The sequence below is a fragment of the Geotrypetes seraphini genome, chromosome 12 (assembly GCF_902459505.1).
Source record: "Geotrypetes seraphini chromosome 12, aGeoSer1.1, whole genome shotgun sequence".
Classification (NCBI taxonomy): Eukaryota; Metazoa; Chordata; class Amphibia; order Gymnophiona; family Dermophiidae; genus Geotrypetes; species Geotrypetes seraphini.
Genome location: NC_047095.1, coordinates 84,430,646 through 84,453,993, shown reverse-complemented (window position 1 = coordinate 84,453,993; position 23,348 = coordinate 84,430,646). Strand labels below are relative to the sequence as shown.

At 42.3% G+C, this 23,348-nt stretch overlaps 1 protein-coding gene across 7 annotated transcripts in view; it reads left to right on the top strand.

Annotated features, from left to right (window-relative positions):
- RALGPS2 (Ral GEF with PH domain and SH3 binding motif 2) overlaps nt 1–23,348 on the top strand; it is a 595,760-nt gene that overhangs the window by 531,622 nt on the left and 40,790 nt on the right. For all 7 annotated transcript variants that reach the window (XM_033915477.1, XM_033915478.1, XM_033915474.1 and 4 more), the window contains one exon: nt 11,784–11,889. In XM_033915477.1, coding sequence (XP_033771368.1) covers nt 11,784–11,889 — 106 coding nt within the window. The remainder of the gene's footprint in view (nt 1–11,783; nt 11,890–23,348) is intronic.

Sequence of the window (23,348 nt, the reverse complement as noted above, 5' to 3'; positions counted from 1 at the left end):
CGACCAGCCTCTCTCAACTTTTCCAGATATTTTCCACATATTTTTGCCTGTCTTCCACTGCATTAACTTCATTTTGGACTCAGAATCTCTGTGATTGACCCAAATCTCATCTTCAGTCATCAAACAATCAAAAAAATTCACTTGGTCTTCACGGAGCATCTTCAAGTTCTCCTAACAGCACTAGAGCCTCATGTCTTTCTGACATTGCATCAACATTCTTGGAATCCATCTTGCACTAACCTTGGATATGCTCAACTCTTCATTAATTATTTTCCAAACTGTACCTGCCGAGATGCCCATTTCTTCAGCTATTCAGGAAATCTTAATTCATCTGTCTGCCAAAATTAAATCTTCAACTTTCTTGCACATTTCTGTGGAAGATGCTTCCACAACCTGTCCAATGTGAGGGTCATCTTCAATGGACTCTCTACCCCAGTTAAACTGCTTGCTCCAAAATTTTACTTTGTAGGATGATGAGGCAGACTCACATAAACTGCAGTCATGTGTTCATGAGTCTCCTTTGACTTTTTCCCTTCTTTTGTGAGAAATTTTATCACTGAACATTGCTCTAAATCTAGCAGTTTCTTGATTCACATGACTCTCCTAGCATCCTGTCTCTTGGAATGTTAGACTCGCACTGAGCATGTCGCAACAAGCACAGACTTGTTTCAACATTCTTGGTACTTTTTCATACTCAGGTAGATAAATTATTTGAATGCCCCTCATATTCTTCATCAGCCTGTAGTGCAGAACAGCCTTTTCTAGTTTGATGAAAATTTCTTCCTCCAGTCGATGCTCAGTGCTCTTCCTGCCTCATTGATGTCATTGCAGTCTGAAAACAGTCATTTCCTAACTAGCAGAGACAATATTAAACAGCAATGCTTGAAAATGGAGATGCGTAAGTATTAAGCAAAGATGAGGTTGAAGGTAACTATAGTTCTTCTATACTGGGAACTTTTTTTGAGGGGAAGGAGGTTGGGAGGTGTGTCTCCATTATCCAGTTATCCCCAGAAAAGCCCCGTTACAGGTAAGCAACTATGCTTTCTCCTTGGATAAGTTGGATAATGCAGCCATACTTGGTATCTCCCAAGCTCAGTGTTGTTGGATGTGTCTTTCATGAGATGGATAACCCGGTGTATGTTAAAGGGAGGAGGAGAAAGATAAGGCAAAAAGATTCTGTAACACTGCTTGTCCAAATTTGCTGTCAGACCTTGCTGTAGCTTCCAAGCAATAAAGTTTTGCGAAAGTGCAATTCCTCTTAAGTGAGCCATGGAAGTTGACATGGCTCTAAATTGATGAGGAGTAATGTGATGAGGATGTTGAAGCTTGACTTGCTGCTAAGAGGTTTATGCAGTCTGCGATCCAACTGGACAAAGTTTGCGAGAACTGACAGCAGCCAATCATGGAGCGGCACAGGACCAGGCAGGAAATGCAAAGGTCGCACTCCTGCCTTATGTGCTGCTCTATAGCGAAAAAGGCTGCCGTCCAGCAGGAGACTGCGCTGGACCACCACCAGTTAAAAAAAGGTACCAGGGGCTGCGCGCTTCGGGCTTCCCAGCACCAGATGCATCAGACCACCAGTTGCACCTACATGTAGAGGAGGGAACCAAATTTTTTTTTCTTGGATTTTCCTCCTCTACACGTAGGTGCGTCTTATGGTCAGGTGCGTCTTATAGACTGAAAAATACAGTATATATCAGTGGTTCCCAAACCTGTCCTGGGGGACCCCCAGCCAGTCAGGTTTTCAAGATATCCCTAATGAATATGCATGAGAGAGGTTTGCATATAATGGAAGTGACAAGTATGCAAATCTCTCTCATGCATATTCATTAGGGATATCTTGAAAACCTGACTGGCTGGGGGTCCCCCAGGATAGGTTTGGGAACCACTGGTATATATAGTTTTAAACAGAAAAGCACTGGGTACTGGAGTGAAATAAGAACATAAGAAAAAACATGCTGGATCAGATCAAGGCTCATCAAACCAAGCATCCTGTCTGACAGTGGCTATTCCCAGGTCACAAATTGCCCACAAATCTTGAAAAGTAAATCTGTTTCTCATAGTTCATTTCTTAGGATTAGCAATGCTCTCCCAGACCTTCATGGCTAATCATTTTTATGGACTTTTTCTCTGGGAGCATACCTAAACCTCTTTTGAATTTTGCTATATTGGTCACTTAGGCCACATCTTCTGACAACAGATTCTGCAGCTTAATTGTATTCTGTGTAGAAAACAAATTTCTATTATTTGTCTTCAGTCTGCTGAAAGAAACAAACAAATGGCAGCTTTGACAGGTTTTCACTTAACCATTCACCCTATCAATGATTTTATAAACTTTTACCATAAACACCTCTCATTTGTCATTTTTCCAAGCTGAAGAGGTTTTGCCTCGTCTCATAAGGGAAATTTACTAAACTAAAACTTAATTTTATAGACCGGGTTATCAACCAAAAGGAGCTCAACTCGGTTAACAGTAATATAATGCATTATACTTAAACTTGACAAGGAAAGTAAACTAGAGTAGTTCATTTCCAAAGTGTTTAGCAAACAAGGTTTTCAAGGCTTTCTGGAATGAAACAAAGGGACCTAAACTTTTTAATGTAAGCGGTAAAGCATTCTAGAATTCAGTTAGTTTAAAAGCAAAAGAATGACTAAGGGCTCTTTTTACTAAGCTGCGCTAGAGGTTTTAGCGCGCGCTACACACTAACGCCTCCATAGAGCTGGCGTTAGTATTTTCCACATAGCGCGGGGGTTAGCGTGCGCTAAAAATGTTAGCGCAGCTTAGTAAAAGAAGCCCTAAATCTCTTAAAGGTTCTGTTTTTACCAATAAGGGAAGGAAATGTAAGTTTTAACTTTTGAGAGGATCTGACAAGATGAGACCTTTGCGCATTCCAGTCTAAAGGAATCAAAGTGGTAAAAATGCCAAATAAGATCTTAAATGCAATGCAAATGCAAATTGAATTCTGAGATACACTGGAAGCCAATGTAATTCCCTGAGCAGAGGGATCACGTAATCGAACTTACTCTTACCAAAAATAAGCTTATCTGCAGTATTCTATACGCTTTACCATTTGACACCCTTCTCTATACCTTTTCTACCTGGTCTGTGTTCTTTTTTGAGATGAGGCAACCAGAAATGCACACAGCATTTAGTGTAATCATACCAGAATCTAATCTAATCAAAATCTCAGTCATCCCTAAAAATATAGAGCTTGACTTGGTTTACAATAAAAATTTGTTTACAAGGAAATATTGATATTAAAATGAATCATTAAGAATTATATTCTAAAAATGTTGAAATAAAATAGTTTTCAAAATTTTTCAAAAAACCTAGCGTGGTCAAAAAAAAAAAAAAGAGAAAGAATGAGCAATTTTACTAATTAATCAAATACATTTAACAGAAGGAAAAAAGAGCTTATATATATATATATATATATATATATATATATATATATATATATATATATATATATATATATATATATATGAATGGTTCTACCGCCTGATGGTTTTGGTGAATTTGAAATCAGAGATATCAGAGAGTCAAACACTCCATGAATGGTTTTAAAAACCATACAAGTGCATTTAAACTGAACTCTAAAATGAAACAGGAGCCAGTGTAAGTTCCTCAGCAATGGAGTCACGTGATTGACTTCCCAAAAATTAATCGTGCAGCAGTATTATGTATCAGTTGTAACCTTTTTTTATTACCTTTACTTAAACCAATATACAGTATATATTTGAATATAAGTCGATCCAAATATAAGTCAAGATCCTCCATTATCCCCCCAAAAAGCAGGAAAAATGGTTGACTCGAATATAAGTTGGGCGGCTTAATATTCAAGTGTCCTTCCCTGTCAGGCTGTGCACCCAACCCCCTCCCTGCTAAGCTCTGCACCCAGCCCCCTTCTTTCCTTCCTTCCTTCCCTCCCTTGTCAGACTCTGCACCCAGCACCTTTCCTTCCCTCCCTCCCCTGTCAGGCTCTGCACCCAGCACCCTTCCTTCCCCTGTCAGGCTCTGCACCCTTCCTTCCTCTTTCTGCTGCACCCTGTTCCCCCCCCCCACCCTCTGCTGATCCAAGCTCCTGTTCTAACCGGCTGCCGCAGATCAAGTTTCTTCAGCCGCTGAGGAGCAGGAGCGTGATTTGGTGCTGCTGCTCGGTACTGAGCAGCTTCTCATGGGAGCCAGTAAGGAAGCCACTCAGTGCCAAGCAGCAGCACCAAATCATGCTCCTACATGTGCCACTCAGTGGCGAAGAAACTTGATTTGCAGTAGCCAGTTAGCACAAGAGCTCAGAAAGTTCACTCTTGCTCGCTGCACCTCCAGCAAGGATCGGCAGAGGGGGTATGAGTATAGGGCAGGGAGGGGGACAGGGTGCAGAACCTTACAGCAGCAGTGGCCTGCAATAATTCTGGGATGGGGTGTTGGCTCAAATATAGACCAGGACCCCCATTTTTGGCCTCAAAATCCCGGTTTATATTTGAGTATATACGGTATATGGAATTGCAATAGTTCAGTTGGACTAAAATAACTGACTAGACCAGTATTGCAAAATGGTGTTGGTGAAATAAAGGGTGAATACTTCTCATTGTACGTAAAGTAAAGACCCCTTATAGAAGAACTGATGAGCTAAAATCACTAGCTTGTGTACTAACTTAAACTTAATACACGCTGAGACTAGTAACCAAGTTTGGTCTTGCAAAAGAGGTGTAACATCATGTAATTTGCATTATTAGGTAGTCATGATTACCCAAATTTCTATCTGTTTTAATCAAGTCAATCATTCTCCTTCCCCTTTTTTGGGGAGGAGGGTGGAATAAATACCTCAGCTTATTTTTTGATAGGCTTATGTTCAGCTATATACAGTTCTGTAAAATATGAACATATAGCAACAAAAGTCTCTGTGGAGAGTTGATGTTCCAGATGTAGGCTTTATTAAAAATTCAACTTTATAATCCACATAAAAAATCCAATCCACTGGGACATATACCATAATTCTTGACTCCATTCTACACAGATAGCATAAATGTAGGCATACAGTTTGTGTGTATATACTTTATCCCTGGACAGGCGGGCAGCATATTTTCACATGTGGGTTACACCATCCACGGAACCCTGTACAGACAGCTGCAAAAGTGCATCGGCACTTAAGAACTGACATGCTCCGCATATGCCCGAGTGCCTTCCTGCCCAACATAGGCGTGCGGCTCCTCAGTTCTTAGTTTTCTGCAGAACTAAGAAGTCATGTTTTCAAACGTTCTTCATTCTTGCTTTTGCATTCTTTTTTCTCTTACTTTTTTCTCCCTTTGTTTTCTTTTTTTAAAAAAACAAGCCAACAACTTGGGAGTACTGTAATTTTTTTCCCTGTTTTGCTGTCTGGCGGTTTGACCAGCGAGGCCTCTTTCTCGCCTCAGCCATTGAGTTTAATTTGGCTGAGGCGTGGTTCCCGTCGATGTCCCACCCAGTAACGGGATTTTAAAAGTACAGCCGGTGCCAAAGGACCATTTCCATCAAAGACCCCCACAATTAGTGTTTGCAGTGCCTTGGTCCAGAGCACAGAGTTCAGTTTGTTTGCATTGTTCCACTCTTCAAAAGCACACCATTAAAAGCCACATCCTTCAACAAGAAAAATTGTTCGGTGTTGCTATCGAGAGGGATTTGACATCGCTGCCATCAACGACATCAACTCCAGTGTTGCAGGTCATCGCTCCATCTGGTAAGCCAGCTAAAAAGCCAACAGCTTCCCAGACGGGATCGCAGATTACTAAGGCATCGAGTCCAGTCATGCTGACCAAGGGAAGACCCCTTATGCAACTTGTTTCAAAATCGAGGGGTGCATTGTCATCCTCTCCAGAATGAGTCGCAGCACCATTGATACCGGCGACAGCCTACCGTACTGGTACTTACTTTTCAACAGAAGCTTGATGCTCTGCTTCACCAGGAATACGGGGATATGTTTTGTCTCTTTACACCAACTCCTCCGGTACCGGCCCAGCCTGAGCATGACACCACAAGCCCTCCCAGTACCACAGATGGAACACCATGGATCTCGACACCGGTCATTTCATTCATCCAGCCCTGCAATGAAGCACCATTCTTCTTCATCGAGACAGTCTAATAAGTGTTCCTGCAAAGCTAAGCATACTTCTCATTCATGTCCTGAGAAGTATAAACATGCTGCAGAAACTTTACTATCATCATCTGATCGTCGTTCTAAACATCAGTATCATTGTCCTTCAGTCCTTATTGATTCTGACCTGCAGTATGACTCCAATGCGGACTTTTCACATTCAACTACGGAGGCTTATGATTTTCCTGAGGCATAATCTCCACGAAAGACTCCTCCTAGAGCATCTTCTCTCACTGAAAGACTTTCCTTCACTCATTTTATTAGACAGATGGGAAAGGATCTGTCCATAAAGCTGGAGGCAGATTCTGAATATAGTGCAGAATTTTTGGAAACCTTGAACTATGACTATCCTACAAAGGAGCTTCTCAAACTTCCTTAAATGAAATTCTGAGAGAAACCCTTAAAAAAAACCATCTGGGAATCTCTTCTCTCTGTCCTGTTGCTCCCAGGAAATTGGATTCTCTCTATAAGATTATTTCCAGTCCAGGTTTTGACAAACCTAAACTGTCTCGCCAATCTTTAGTGGTACAATCTACTTTGAAAAAGTCCACTCCATCCAAAGTCTAAGCATCAGTCCCACTGGGTTGACAAGGATGTACTATGGACAGATTTGGCCGATGGCGTTACCAAAACTCCATGTTGGCAAATCGAGTGATCAGTTGTAACTTTTATTTTTCTTGTTACATGAAACATCTTGTCAAGTAATTGCCTGCTTTGCAGAAATATTTTCCATCTCATCGAATGAAAGATTTTCAGCACATTGTCAGCACTGTCACCCAGTTGAGGAAGAACATGGTTCGATTGGTTTATGATGTGTTTGAGCTGACCTCTAGGGCTTCTTCTATATCTGTAGCCATGAGGAGATTAGCCTGGCTCAGGGTTTCTGATATTGATATTAACCATCAAGACAGATAGGCAAATATCACCTGTTTGGGAGATTAGCTTTTTGGGAACTCGATGGGAAATGCCACTCAAAAGCTCACTGCCCATGAAAAACAGTGGGATGCTTTAGCTAAATCTGGGAGAAAGTGACTAGCGGTGTGCCCCAGGGCTCGGTACTTGGGCCCATCTTATTTAATATTTTCATCAATGACCTAGAAGAAGGAACATCCAGTGAGATCATCAAGTTTGCAGACGACACATAAGAACATAAGCAATGCCTCTGCTGGGTCAGACCTGAGGTCCATTGTGCCCAGCAGTCCGCTCACGCGGCAGCCCAACAGGTCCATGACCTGTGCAGTAATCCTCTATCTATACCCCTCTATCCCCTTTTCCAGCAGGAAATTGTCCAATCCTTTCTTGAACCCCAGTACCGTACTCTGCCCTATTACAAAGCTATGCCGGGCAATCAGATCGCAGAGGATAGTGAGGAACTCCAGAGTGACTTGTGTCAGTTAGAGAAATGGGCGGAGAAATGGCAGATGAAGGTTAATGTGAAAAAGTGCAAAGTAATGCATTTAGGCAGAAAGAACAAGGAACATGAGTATAGAATGTCAGGTGCAACTCTGGGTAAGAGCGAGCAAGAAAAGGACCTGGGTGTACTGATAGATAGGACCCTGAAACCATCGGCACAATGCGCAGCAGCAGCAAAGAAAGCAAATAGAATGTTAGGCATGATAAAGAAAGGAATCACGAGTAGATCGGAGAGAGTTATAATGCCGCTTTATAGGGCAATGGTCAGACCACACTTGGAATATTGTGTCCAACATTGGTCTCCCAACCTAAAGAAGGATATAAAACTGCTGGAGAGGTGCAGAGATGAAGCTAATAAAAGGTATGGAGCAACGAAGCTAATAAAAGGTATGGAAAACTTGGAATATGAGGAACGACTTAAGAGACTGGGATTGTTCTCCCTTGAGAAAAGGAGACTGCGAGGGGATATGATCAAGACTCAAAATACTGAAAGGAATCGACAAAATAGAGCAGGAAAAAAAATCATTTACAATGTCCAATGTGACATGGACAAGAGGACATGGACTGAAGCTAAGGGGGAAAAAGTCCAGGACAAATATCAGGAAGTTCTGCTTCACGCAACGAGTGGCGGACACCTCGAATGCTCTCCCAGAGGAGGTTATTGCAGAATCCACCGTTCTAGGATTTTAAAGCAAACTAGATGCACATCTCCTTACAAGAGGCATAGAGGCGTAGACTAAAATTACACCAGGTGTACACCTGGCTGGGCCTCCGCGTGTAAGGATCGCCGGACTTGATGGACCAAAGGTCTGATCTGGAGATGGCAGTTCTTATGTTCTAAGCCCAAGTCTTCCATAGCAAGACCATTTAAGTCCTCTTCTTATCAGAGGTGTTTTTCGACCAAACCTTCTGATCCTTCCAGGCCACAGCAGAAGAAACAGAAGCAACAACGCCCTCAGAAACCTCAAGCATCTGGTCCTGCTAAATCCACTGAGTTTTTTTGACAGGCTACTCGGAGCATAGTTTCAATCCCTTTACATCAGCCTCAGCCAATCAGAGACCATCTCCAACTTAGGAGTTGATCACCTCAGGTCTCTGGGTTCTTCAGATCATTCGAGAGGGATCCTCTCTTCATTTTCTCAATGTCCCTCCAGATCATCCTCCAAGAGAGTCTGCTTTGAACCCTCACCAGTCCTTCCTTCCTTCCTTCAGGAAATCGATTCCCTTCTCAACCTCAATGCCTTCGAGAAGGTTCTTGCGGATCAGCAAAACCAGGTGTTTTACTCCTGCTATTTTCTAGTCCCAAAGAAGAACTAAGGTCTTCGACCTACTTTCGACCTCAGAGCCCTCAATAAGTTTCTTGTCAAGGAAAAGTTTTGGATGATGGCTCTAGCCACTCAATATCACCTCTTGGCTCATATCAACGATTGGCTATGCTCTCTGGATCTCAAGGAAGCCTATACTCATATCTCCTTTCATCCAGCTTACAGGAAGTACCTCAGATTTCAAGTGGCCCACCACCATTATCAATACAAGGTCCTGCCCTTCAGCCTATCCTCCTCTCCTAGAGTCTTCACCAAGTGCCTGGTTGTGGTGGCAGCAGCTTTGAGGTCTCTTGGCCTTTAAAACTTCCCCTATCTAGACGACTGGCTCATCAAGGATCCTTCGTCGCAAAATGTACTCTTAGTGACACATCAGACCATACTGTTTCTTGAGCACTTAGGGTTCGTGATCAACTTCCCCAAATCTATCAGCCATCTCCAAAGCTTCAGTTCATCACTCAACTCAGCATGTTTCTTCATCAGCAATGTCAGGACACTTTAATTCAACTTTATCATCAGATCGCCCAGCTTCTGCCAACTTCAGCCAGGCACATGATGGTTCTTCTGGGTCACATGGCTTCCACAGCCCACATGATTCCCTTTGCCAGGTGTCCTCTCTGGGTTCACAGTGGTCTCAAGCACTTAACCCACTCTCAAAACACTTTTCTGTCACCTTGTCTCTTTGACGGTTGCTTCAGTGGTGGATGAACTCTTCCAATCTGTCCAGAGGTCTTTTATTTCACATGCCTCCTCAACAAAAGGTTTTGACCATGGATTTGTCAACCTATACTTGGGGAGCTCATCTCAATGGCCTTTGTACTCAAGGTCACTGGTCCCCCAGAAAACAATGTTTTCACATAAACTTCTTGGAACACAGAGCGATTTACTATGCTCTCAGAGCTTTTTAGCACTTAGTAGTCAATCATGTCCTTCTAGTGCGCATGGACAATCAAGTTGCCATGTACTATATAAATGAGCAAGGAGGGACGGGTTCTCCTTTTCTATCAAGAGGCTCAGAAGATCTGGCTTTGGGCAATTGCTCACAATATCTTTCTCAAAGTAATCTACATTCAGGGGGAACAGAATTTCTTGGCAAACAAACTCAGCAGCTCTCCATCCCATTTTCTCTCTGGGGGACTCCTCAAGTGGATCTGTTTGTGTCCCCCGTCCCCCCCCCCCAAACAACAAGTTATCCCAATTCTGCTCCAGACTGTACTCTCCTCATCGTATGGAGACGGACACTTTTTTGGATTGGAAGCACAAGTTTCTGTATGCTTCCACCCATTCCTCTCATTCTCAAGACACTTGTCAAAGTCAAGCAGGAGTAGGCCACTATGATACTTATAGCTCCTCGGTCTCCCTTCTTCTTTAACTCAGAATCAAGGAACCAGTACCTCTGCCGATATTTCCATCTCTTCTCACGAGGAGTCACAGTTCTCTTCTACATCCCAACCTTCAGTCTTTACAACTGACAGTTTGGTACCACTTGGGCTGAGCTCAGCTTTCTCAGCCTGTCAGACTCATATTGGAAGCTTCCAGAAAACTGGCCACTCAGCAGTGACCTGTATTTTTGCTTGATGTCTCCATCATCACAATCTAAAATCTATATCTGTTTCCTCAGTTTTGGATTACCTTCTTTATTTATCTGACTCTGGTCTCAAATCCACATCCATTAGAGTCCATCTCAGTGCTATCACTGCCTTTCATCAACCAGCTCATCCTCATATCTCCAGATTCCAGAAAGGACTTTTCAATGTCAAACCACCTCCAGTGGTTTGAGATCTTAATGTGGTTCTTACTAAGTTGATGAAGCCTCCATGACAAGGTTGTGTTTCACACTCATCCAAAGTTCTTGCCTAAGGTTGTCATTGAATTTCATCATAATCAATTGTTCTTCCAGTATTCTTCTCTAAGCCTCATTCTCATAGGCTGTTCACACTTTGTATTGAAAGCGGGCATTGGCCTACTATCTCAACAGGACAAAACCTCAGAACATCTCAATTTTTTCTCTCCATTGATCCTAATAAGTTGGGTCATCCTGTTTCTAAGAAAACGATTTCCAATTGGATGGCTGCGTGCATCTTGTTCTGTTTTGCTCAGGCTGGGCTGCAACTTGGGAGTCGAGTCACGGTCCATAATGTTCAAACTAGAGCAACTTCGGTAGCTTTTCTCCACTCTACTCCTATTGATGAGATCTGTAAAGCTGCTACTTGGTCCTCGGTTCATACTTTCACCTCTCATTGCTGTCTGGAATCCTTTTCCAGACAGGATGGGCACTTTGGCCAAGCAGATTTGCAAAATTTGTTTTTCTAAAGGCCAACCTCCCCCATCCCATTCTTGTTAGCTTGGAGGTCACCCACATGTGAGAATATGCTGCCTTCTTGTCCTGGGATAAAGTACAGTTACTTACTCTAACAGGTGTTATCCAGGGACAGCAGGCAGATATTCTCATAAGCCACCCACCTCCCCTGGTTGGCCTCTTAGCTAGCTTATTGAACTGAGGAGCCATGCACCTGCATTGGGTGGAAAAGCACTCACGCATGCGTGGTGTGGTCAGTTGCGAACTTTCTAAAGTTCTTAAAGTGCCAATGCGCTTTTGCAGCTGTCCATACCAGGGTTTCGTGGATGACATCACCCACATATGAGAATATCTGCCTACTCTCCATGGATAACACCTGTGACAGTAACTGCTTTTTATGCACATATGTGATCCTGCAATTTTATACATAACCTTTTTTTACATGTAAAATGGGATTTATGTGCAGAAAAAGCTTATAAAGTTACCCCCTTTGTGGATATCTTAATGACTGCTGACTCGATAGTAAGAATGTGTCAGGTTGGGAAAAATGCAGTTTTGGTGAGATTTTTGTCTTGTTACTTTGACTAAAACTTTAAAGAATTCTCTTTATTGATTCAGTTCAAATCCACATCAAGTAAGAGTGTATCCGTTATAGGGTGGATGGTAATGATGGCTGATGATCCAGAACATCCTGATCTCTTCTTGCTCACTGACTCTGAAAAGGGTGAGTTATTTTATTTTGAGAGATACATGCAGTCAACTGTGAGATCAATTTTTGTTCATATATTGGGTTTTTGGTTTGTTTTTTTAAATCTTGTTAGTTCTAGTTCTTGTTCAGTTACAAAAAATATAGGCCTCTTTAATCAAGCTGCATTAAGGATTTTTATTGCAGGTCTCTCTGGTAAAAGCTCCGCTACTCATAGGAAATCTATGAGCGTCAGCTTTTATCTCAGTGGTCTGCAATAAAAATCCCTTAGGTAGCTTGATAAAAAGGGCCATAATTTTTATTCTTTTTTAAAAAAAAATTTATTTGCATTTAAAACAAAAATGATCAAGAAACAACTTCTTGTACAGAATATTGAAAAACACATTGCAATTATAATACACTAAAAAAGAAAATAATGAAGAAATACTTTTCTTTATCAATGCTTTAGTCCCAAAATATTGATCCAAGAATCTTGAGTGAAAGAAAAGTGGTAATGGAATCGCATCCAATTTAACAAGGCATTTCATAGTGAGAAACCCTGCTAACTGTGATGGTTCAAAGAATATATACAGTATGTATTAGATCTTTAGTTAACAATAGATTTGCAGGGATATCGCAAAAAGAAGACCCCACTGCTGTTACCCCTGATTTGAGAAAAAGAACTATCTACGTTTTTGGGTTTCCTTTGTCACATCTGGAAACATCTGTATCTTTTGTCCAAGAAATTCTTTGTCTGTTTTTAAAAAACAGTTTCAGTAACCAATTTTTATCAGATGATAACACCACCGTAAGTATAAGTGTAGCACAGTGTTTTCCCCAGAAATTTTTTCCAGCCGGGTGTCATGAAAAAATTTGCCGGATGGGGTGGGACGGGGAAATTTGGTGGTGGGGAAAATTAAGGGCTCCTTTTATTAAGCTGCAATAGCGTTTTTAGCGCATGCAGAATTGCCGCGCTACACGGCTAGAACTAACGCCAGCTCAATGTTGGCGTTAGTGTCTAGCATGTGCGGCAAATCTGCGCGAGCTAAGCGCACAGTAAAACCGCTATCGCAGCTTAGTTAAAGGAGCCCTAAATGTGTACTATTTGTATTAGTTAATTATTATTAGTTATTTTCCAATGCTCAATATGACTGCCTTTCTTAAGGTTTACGTTGATTCATCAAGGGCTCATACTGATGTCCATTATTTATAAACTTATAGATTTGTTTCACTCCTTTAGACTTTCTTCTTCCAAGGCCTAGGTGTTCCAATTCTCTAGTGTTGTTTCTTAAGGTTTGACACTTGTTCCATAATATATATATTCAATTTAAGAAATATCCAATTCTAGAAGTGAATAATTAGATATTTGCCCTCTTTCAAATGGTATAGAGCAGCGTCTCTCAAACTTTTTTAACTCCGGCACACTAAACAGAGCAAATGTTTTTTGTGGCACACTAAATGCAGCAAATGTTTTTCATGGCTGGAAAAAATTTCTGAGGAGAACACTGATGCCGTTAGTTTTCAAGGTACAATCACGTCAAAGAATGATGCTTACCTGGGCAGTTGTATAATAAAAAGAATGGATAAGATAACATGAGAAGTGAAATTGTCATGAATCAGAGGGATACATACCCTGTAAATCCTAAAAGCAGGCTTGTGGATTAGATATAAACTATGAAGGCAGTGGCATACCTAGCATATGTGACACCCGAGGCCCATCATTTTTTGACACCCCACCATCTGTATGAAAAACATGATTTTTAGTAACAATCCACACATCACACAAGAGTGTACCTAGGAAAAGGCTGCATCTTACATATTGCAGTGAGCAGTACATCAATACACCCATTCTAAAACTAAACAAGCCAGACTAGTACAGAACAATCCTACACAGTCAATCCTAACTGAAAACCATGTCTTTCGAACACACAAAACACACCTTTGCCTAGTATGGAATATGTAAACACAAACTAATCCCTCTCCCTTTTACAAAACTGTAATGTGGTTTTTAGCCATGGTGGTAACAGTTCAGACTGTCATAGAATTCTGAGCAATTACCACCATGGCCGGTGCTAAAAAAAAACACTTTTGTAAAAGGGGGGATAAAATAGAAAAACATAGACAAAGGTTAAATTGAACCACCAAGAAGCAGGACTCTGCATACAATGCAACACCACAGAAACAGCGAAGCATCTCCCCTAAAGCAAAAAAATAAATAAATATAATTTTTTTCTACATTGTCTTCTCTGGTTTCTGCTTTCCTCATAGTCTTGACACTCTCTTCCTTTCATCCACTGTCTACCCTCTCTTCCCCTTCTATATGGCATCTTCTCTCCTTGTATTCCCCTTCCATCTCTCCCTTCACCCCTATTATTCTGGCATCCATCTTCTTCCCTTCCCTCCTTCAATGGTCTGGCATCACTCTCCTCTTCTTCCCTTCCCTCTCCCACACCCCCATGGGCTGGCATTTCACTCTCTCCTCTCCCTTCCCCCCATTTCCATCAGCATCTGCCTCCTTTCTTTCCCTCCAACCCAATTCCATCCAGTATCCTTCCCCCTTATGTCTCTCTCTCCTTTCCCTGCACATCAATTCCATCAACATCTGCCCCCTTTCTCTCCCTTTACCACCCTTCCATACCACCCTGACCTCCTTTTTCTCCCTCCACCACCCTTCTATACTCCTCTCTCTCTCCAAACCAGCAAGGTCCCATGATAATTGCTTCTGTTGCCTCTGCCTCTGAAAGATGTAAGTGACGTTGGAGGGGGTGGGCTGGCAGACACAGGGAGTTGCGGCAAGGTTCCACAATGACTGCAGCTGCCGGTCCACCCCTTCCGACACCACTTACGTCTTCCGGAGATAGAGGCGGCAAATGCTGTCATCGCGGGACCTTCCTGTACTTCAATGCGGCTGCCGACCCTGCTTCAGAATAAGTACGGCAGCCGTGCTGAGGTGCAGGTGCCATTTAGAGCAGCTTGGAAGGTTCTGGATCCAGCCGGCTATGTACCCCCCTAGGGCTGGCACCCAGGGCGGTCTGCCACTGTATGAGAGGACAAAAAATAATAGAAAGAATGGATAACCTGACCGATTTAGACATGTCATACAATTATAACCACAAAAATGTGTCATAAAATGTAATTCTAAACTCAAAAGACTCCAGACGAAAAGCAGACTATAGAAAGGAAACCAGAAAAGACCAAACCCATAGTACTAAGATCCAAATGCTAAAATTGGACATGTCCATTACAAAGAGACATGTGGATCACCGCTAATTATAACAAGTGAGTCTTTAAAATATGAGACGGTAATGGATAGCCAGACCTGGTGGACGGAAGTAACAAATACTGGAGTCAAAACCAGAGTACCGTGATGAAACTTGAATGGAAATATGGATACCTATTTATACTTTTGAGTAAAATTGCGATGCGAACATGTCATAGAAAAGAATAAATAATGTGCAAACTAAAAACCAAGAACAACATATTGTAATACCGAACTCAGAATTAATGAAACATGCTAAAAGAAGTTAACCCCCCCCCTAAAATAGAGCATATACATACTAGAGAATGACACGGTGGCGGTTTACCCGCGACCACCGCATTTTAGCCGCGGGTCACCCGCCGAAAACGGGGAAGAAAACTAGCAGTCGCTGCGGCGACGGGGACAAGGCCATTCACCGCCCGCGGGGCGGTGAATGGGTCTTGTCCCCGCAGTGAGGCATGAAGGATCGCGCGGTCCCCGCAGCTCACACCCGCCTGCCCAATCGATTCTAGTGTTTAGCCAGCTCTCTCCCTTCTCCTCACCTTAGTTTGTAGATTTTCTTTTTCGGCGACCCGCACGCTATCAAAGAGCCGCTGCTGCTCAGTTTCGATCTTCTGCTCTGACGCAACCGGAAACAGGAAGTTGCAGCAGAGCAGAAGATTGAACACTGAGCAGCCGCGCGTGTGCGGCTCTTTGGGAAAGCGTGCAGGTCGCTGAAAAAGAAAGCCTGCAAATTAAGGTGAGGAGAAGGGAGAGAGCTGGCTAAACACTAGGATCGATTGGGCAGGCGGGTGGGGGCTGCGAGGACCGTGCGATCACCCGTGTTCCCGGCTCAGACTGTAAGGAGGGAGTGAAAGGGAAAAGGATTCTGGGCCAAGGGGATGAAAACGGAAAGAAAAACCCACAGCAGGAAAGAAAGGGAAGGACAGGCAGGTGAGCCAGATGCTAGAAGCAGGGGGGGGGGAAGAAAGAGGGAAAAAAGCTAGATGGGGTTGAAAAGAAGAGACACACTGGTATGGAAGAGGAAGATAGGGGAAATCTGGACACAGGAAGGTAACAGAAAGAGGGGAAATTATGTGCATGGGGCATAGGGACAGAGACAAAAAGGGGACATGCCCATGGGGATGGTATATGGACACAGGGGGGGGCAATGGCAGATACATAGGGGAGATATTAGAAATGGGGAAAATAGGAGCACAGAAGCGAGATGGTTTGTGGGGATGGGACAGGGATCGATCTCGCAGGCTCCAGTGGCTTGCACAAATTACATTGTAACGTGCCATGAAAATAAGAGGGAGGAAGGTAGATAGATAGGCCACGTGAGAGGAGCTGAAGGGTAGTAGAAAGGAACAGATGGTAAAGGAGGGAGGGAAGGTTGGTGGTGGAAAGGAATAGGACAGACATTGAAGGAGGGTGGAGAGGAACAGACCCTGAAGGGAAATGTGGAAGACAGAATGGGAAGAAGACAGATGCCAGACTATGAGGGAGCGGAGGGAAGAAGATGGGTGCTAGACCAATTTGGGGGGGGGGTGAAGGGAGAGGCACAGTAACAGCAAATGGAAGACGCAGAGAGAAGACACACAGTGGATGGAAGGAATTCAATGAGAAGATGTGGAAAGCAGAAACCAGACAACAAAGATAATATTTAACTAAGTTTTAAAGTTTTAAAGAATGTTTCCTTTATACGTAAATAAAGAAAAGTATATAAAATCGTACCCGTTTGAGGCTTTTATGTATGCAGCGGTGACGGGGCAGTGAATGGGGTGGCAGTGGCGGTGACGGGGCGGTGAAGGGAATGGCGGTGACGGGGCGGTGCAGAGGATGGTGAGACGGGGACGGGGCGGTGACGGGGACCAATTTTTTCACCGTGTCATTCTCTAATACATACTTAAAATGATGGCTGTTTACAAACAGTATGCCTAGACTATATAGACCTAAACAGGGCAAAAATAAACATGTGGGAAATGAACAGCTGATAATACAGAGTGTATCTTGAAAACATAAGCCGATAGTAGCTCAAAGACAAGCCGATCGGGTAGATGAAAAGTGAACCTGGAAAAGATCTAAATTATTGTACAAATGAGCTTCTATTAAAACCAAAGAATAAAACCACAGCACTTGGGAAAGTAAAAAAGGGAGAATAAAATGGACTTACCAAAAAGGTCTCTGCACTGATGAGATAAACATAATAATAACCCCAATTCTAAAAAATCGTAAAGAATCCTCAGCCCTAATATCCAACTACAGACCGGTAGCATCCATTCCGTTTATTGTAAAAATCATGGAGGGATTGGTACACACCCAACTGATGGATTATCTTAATCAATTCTCTCTCCTACATGAAACTCAATCCGATTTTAGACCGTTATTCAGTACGGAGACAGTAATTGCGGCTATCTTAGACAATCTGCGCCTACTGTTTAGCAAGGGCATCAATGCCCTGGTTATGCAATTCGATATGAGTTCAGCCTTTGATCTAGTAGACCACAGGAAACTACTACAAAGCCTAGACACTATTGGTATCAGGGATGAGGTGCTGAACTGGTTCCATGGCTTCCTTATATCCCGCAACTATCAGGTACGTTTTAATTATGAGCTTTCCGACACCTGGAGCAATCCATCCGGTGTGCCACAAGGGTCTCCATTATCCCCATTGCTTTTCAACGTCTACATGTCCTCACTGGGAACGAAGCTAACCCAGCTGGGGATAAAACTATTTAGTTATGCAGATGACTTTATGATTATCATCCCATTCGCTAATTCTGTCTCTGAAACTATTCCCAAAGCTTCAGAAGCCATAAACGTGATGGAGCAATGGATGACTAACTTTAGGCTCAAACTTTATTCAGAAAAAAGACTTTCTTCGTTGCTTCACCACATCCGCTTGAAACCAAAACACCACTATGTATCAATAAACTTAGTTACCCTATCCAGCCCACCATAAAGATACTAGGTGTAACTCTGGATCAATGCCTAACCATGAAAGACAAGGTGGACTCCTTAATCAGAAAGGGATTCTTTACTCTCTGGAAACTCAGGTCCATTAAAGCTTATTTCGATACATTGGCATTCAGGACCCTGGTCCAATCCCTCGTACTAAGTCTACTTGACTACTGTAACATCGCCTATTTAGCAATTTCCCAAAAGAATATGCGACGTTTACAATTGATGCAAAATGCAGCAGTCAGACTGATCTTTGGGCTAAAGAAATTTGACCACGTGACATCCTACTACCGGCAGTTGCATTGGCTGCCGATGGAGGCACGCGTAAAGTTTAAATTCACCTGCTTCTGCTTTAAAGCACTACACGGACTTGCCCCTAAATACATAACTGACCTTTTCTCCTTCTCAGCCAACAGACACAAAAGAAGCTCACATTCCAACTTCGTTTCCCCCCCAGTGAGAGGTTGCAAACTGAAAAAACACCATGAACACCTTCTCTCACACCAAGCAGCATCTTGGGGTAAAGACCTAGAACAATTGCTTTCGCCCATTACTTATGAGGAATTTAGGAAACGTCTAAAAACACAGCTGTTCCTAAAGCATCTAGACAACTTATCCACTCATCTCTCTCCCCTCAATAGCAATTAACTTGTCCTATTGATCACTTTTTCTTCAACAATGGATTTCCTGTCCTATTCTCTTTCTTCCACCCCTCTTAAACTCAATCAATTTGTACCTTTGCTTAATCTTTTGTAAACCGCATAGAACTTCACGGCACTGCAGTATATAAACTGTTATTATTATTATTATTATAAACTCGTACGCAGAATAAATGTGAACACACGACAGTTGGGCTATGATATTTGATCCATTGAAAGAGGTGCCAAAAAAGTGTCGGCAGTGGATTGAATGCACACTGATAGGGGAGAGGCTTTGGGCTGTTAAAAAATGCTGCTTTAATAAATAAATGAAAATACTGGTGAAAAACTAAATAAAAACCCAAAACCATGATAAAATGCTGAACCTGACTGCAAGTGGTAGTGAAAGTAGCATAAGGCACCCGTACTGTTAGTGCCAGAGCTGCTTAGAATAAAGAACCGTTCTGTACATGAGGAGAAAAAAGAAAGAATGAGGTGATAAGATGTAAAGTGCTGGCCCCTCACTGCACCACTTGATAAAACTAAGGAGCGATGTTCTAGAGCAGGGGTGCCCACACTTTTTGGGATTGCGAGCTACTTTTAAAATGACCAAATTAAAATGATCTACCAACAATAAAAAAATTTTAAAAACCCACAAAGCACACTGTACGCAGAGAAAATGTTAATAATCATTCCTATTCCGGGGTTTTTTCAAAGAGGTCACCTCAGTAACAACCATAGAAAAATAGACAAATACCCCTCTCCCTTTTTACTAAACCACGATAGCAGTTTTTAGCACAGGGAGCTGCGCTGAATGCCCAGCGCTGCTCTCGACGCTCATAGGCTCCCTGTGCTAAAAAACGCTATTGCGGTTTAGTAAAAGGGGACCATAGTGTGAAATATAGACAGCAGATATAAATTCAGACACATTTTGATCAGTAAATTTAAAATAAAATCATTTTTCCTACCTTGTTGTCTGGTGATTTCATGAGTCTCTGGTTGCACTTTCTTCTTCTGACTGTGCATCCAATCTTTCTTCCCTTCTTTCAGCCTGTATGCTTCTTCTCTTCCTGACCTCATTCCCCACCCCCCAACTTTTTCTTCCTCTCTTCCTGCCCTTTCTTTCTTTCTCTCTTCATGCTCCTTTTCTTTTTTTCTGTTTCTCTTCTTTCCTTCTGTCTCCCTGCCTGCCCTCTTTCTTTCTTTCTCCTTGCCCTCCCCCAAGCCACTGCCAATGCCGCTGCCATCGGGGAACAGGCCCCAAAGCTGCCGCCACCGCCCCAAGCTCTCCCTACTTCAGGCCGACCAACATTCCTCTCCCCGACGTCAATTCTTCCGTCGGAGAAGAAGGCTGATGACCCAAGATCACAATCGATTGGGGGAAATGCTGCCGGGTCCTGCCTTCGCGGAAACTGAAAATAGTCAGGAGCCGGCAGCAAGAAGAGCAAATGGAAAGCTTCACTGACCTGTGTCCCGCCTTAGCCCGTAGCGAACGCATGCTTTGGGGCTCTAACATGTGAGTGCCAGCTTCCCTTCTCTTCCCCCCCCCCCCCGGACATAACTTCCGGTTTTGGAGGGAAGAGAAGGGAAGCTGGCACACACATGTTAGAGCCCTGGAGCATAAGTTCATTACAGGCTAAGGTGAAATCTTCAAGCCGGCTTTTTTTGTTTGTTTGTTTGTTTTTTTTATGTTGAGCAGCAGCAGAATTTAGCTGGGCGGTCATCTAAATTGCCCGGGCGGACTGCCCGGCTGAAAGGCCCTAGGGAGAACACTGTAGCAGGTTTTACTAAATCTTTAAGAGATGTTTTCAGGATTGTCCTGATTTTGTGCTAACGGGGAAGAATCTTCTTGTACTTTCGTCGGAAGATAAAATATTTGTGCAAATGGTGGAAGCAAATCTTCAGAGACATTTAATATTTCAATGAGATATTTTTTAATATCTCTTTTGCAAATATCGTTGGAGTTTTAGGAAAGTTCAGTATCCTAAGTTATTAGAACGAGAGTTTTTTTCTAAGTTTTCAACTTTCCTTCTTAAATTAGTGTTACCCTACACCTGTTTTACTTCTAACAGTTCTTTTTCAATTTTTTCCACCTTAGTTTTCATTATAGAAGTATCTTGTTTAAAACTTTTAAATTCTTCCTTTTGCTCCAGAACTTTTTTTCCCCAATTCCTTTATTTGTGGGGATAATGTCTGCCCCAGGCTTGCAACTAGTGGGCTTTGAGGAAGCAAATGTACCTGGCAGTATTGGTTGAATTTCCCTTGTCGCAGGGCTTCTCTCCTTTCTGCCTTGTTACTCTGTCTGCTCAATTACTGTTTCCTCCACAGGATCAATTTCTTCCGAAGCTTGGCTCAATATAGCCTCCCAGGACAGAGAGTCTACCTCCTCGGATAGACTGTCTTCCTATGGTGAGGTGGCTCCCTGTGGCTGTGGAGGCGGGGTCCTAGTGTCAGGGCTCCAGCCCAGGGAGGTTCACTACGGCATCACTCATAGCCGGAACCTCCAACAGGCAATTCATCGACAATACCATAATTTTTATTCTTGTTCTGACCATCTTAATTCTAGTTTTTATTCAGTCCTCTTCTGAAAATTGTAGTTCTTGCTCTCCTCACAAATTAATGATAAATAATTTCAGTTTGTGCAAAACAGAGACAATAATTCTAGTTTTTATTTAGTTCTTCAGCTCATTCATATATACATATAAATTTTTCATTCCTTTTAAGATATTTTCATTAAGAAAAATTATTTATAGTTCTTATTCTATTTGAGACAGTACACTTTCTATTCCTATTTAGTTTTCATTTTGAAAAAAACATTATTTTTACTTTTAGTTCTCATGAACTTAAAAGTCAAAAATGTTCATTCTGGTTCTTTTTCTTGTTAACAAAAATATTCTTGCTTGTAAGTACTTTTCAGATCCGTTACTATAGCATTTCTCTTTAAGAGAATTCCTTATTTAGAAATATTTAGTTTCATCAAATTGGAATTGGGAAAGCCCAGGGGAAAAAAAAGAAATTTGGGAGGCATAAAGGGTTTTTTCATTTTTCTCCTAGAGGATAAAAAAGGAAAAACCTGAAAAAAAATTAAAATATTTTCTCTGTCAGAAGAATGCATGAAATCCTATTCAAATTATAACACTGCTTGCTCATTATTCTCTCAAAATGCTTACTAATAATTATGAAGATATATTACAATGAAAAATGTTAGATAATTATAGTTTCAGTCCTTAGCTAATGTATTGCAATTTTAACATCAACAATCCCTCCAGTGATTCAAAACAAAGTTAGACAAGTTCCTGCTGAACTTGAACGTATGCCGGTAGGCTGGTCTCGGAGCACTGGTCTTTGACCTAGTAGCGACCGCAAGAGCGGACTGCTGGGCACGATGGACCACTGCTCTGACCCAGCAGCGGGAATTCTTATGTTCTTATCTAGAATGGAAAAGCTGTTCTTGTAGAATTGTCCATAAAAACCTAAAGTTGGAAAAACTGTGTGAATTGAAGTTTTTCCCATAAATTTGATTGTGCTTGATCAGAAAATAATTTTTTACTCATGGCAGAATTCTATGTGACTTTTCAACACAAAATTTGCACAGAATTGCAATCATGCAGAATTCTCCTTTTCTGGGCAGAGTCTTCTACTTCCTCAATAGCGTAACTTGAACAGGTCACAGCATCGGCAACAATTTCCACACGCTGCCTGCTGTTAATCTGGAAGCTTCTCTGTTACAGAGAGATTTCCAGGTTAGTGGCAGGCAGTGCATGGGAATCTATTCTGCAAGGCGTTGGAGAGAGAGTTCTGAGATGGGGAGGAAGGAAAGATACTGCACAGGGGAAGGGAAAGAAGGAAAGTTGCTGCAAAGAGGGATGGGAGGGGAGGAAAAATGATGCACAGAGGTTTGGTTGGGATGGAAGGAAAGATGCACCTGCTGCCGAAAGTGTGGCAGCAGCCAAATAAGCAAACAAGATGCTAGGAATTATTTTAAAAAGGGATGGTTAACAAGACTACGAATGTTATAATGCCTCTGCAACACGCCATGGTGTAATCTCACCTAATAATAATAATAATTTTATTTTTTATATACCGCCATACCCGGTGAGTTCTAGGCGGTTTACATCAATTAGGTTAGGATCTACGTTTACAAGCAGATTTACACACAAGTAATCAATTATGTAACAAGTAAAAACCGAAATTGACAGAGGATGGAAGGAGCTTGTTGAAGATAGGGAAGAGAGAAGCTATTAAGAGGGGGGGGAGAGCAGGGGGGGAGGAAGGGGGGGCGAGGTGATAATGTGAACGGGTGGGGCCGTTAGGGGTCTTGTTTGCTGAATAGGTAAGTTTTGAGTGATTTTCTGAAGTCGAAGTAGGAGGGGGCCTCGACTATCATTTGGGCCAGCCATGGGTTGAGCTTGGCTGCTTGGTAGGCGAAGGTTTTGTCTATGAATCTTTTAAAGTGACAGAGTTTTAGCGAGGGGAAGGTGAACAGTTGAGTTCTACGGGATTTCTTGTTTATGTGATAGAGGTTAAAGTGGGGGTTGATGTAGCTAGGAGTAGAACCGTTTACCGATTTGTAGCAGAAGCATGCGAATTTAAAAAGGACTCTTGAATCGATTGGCAGCCAGTGTAGTTGGTGGTAGAAGGGGGTGACATGTTCCCAT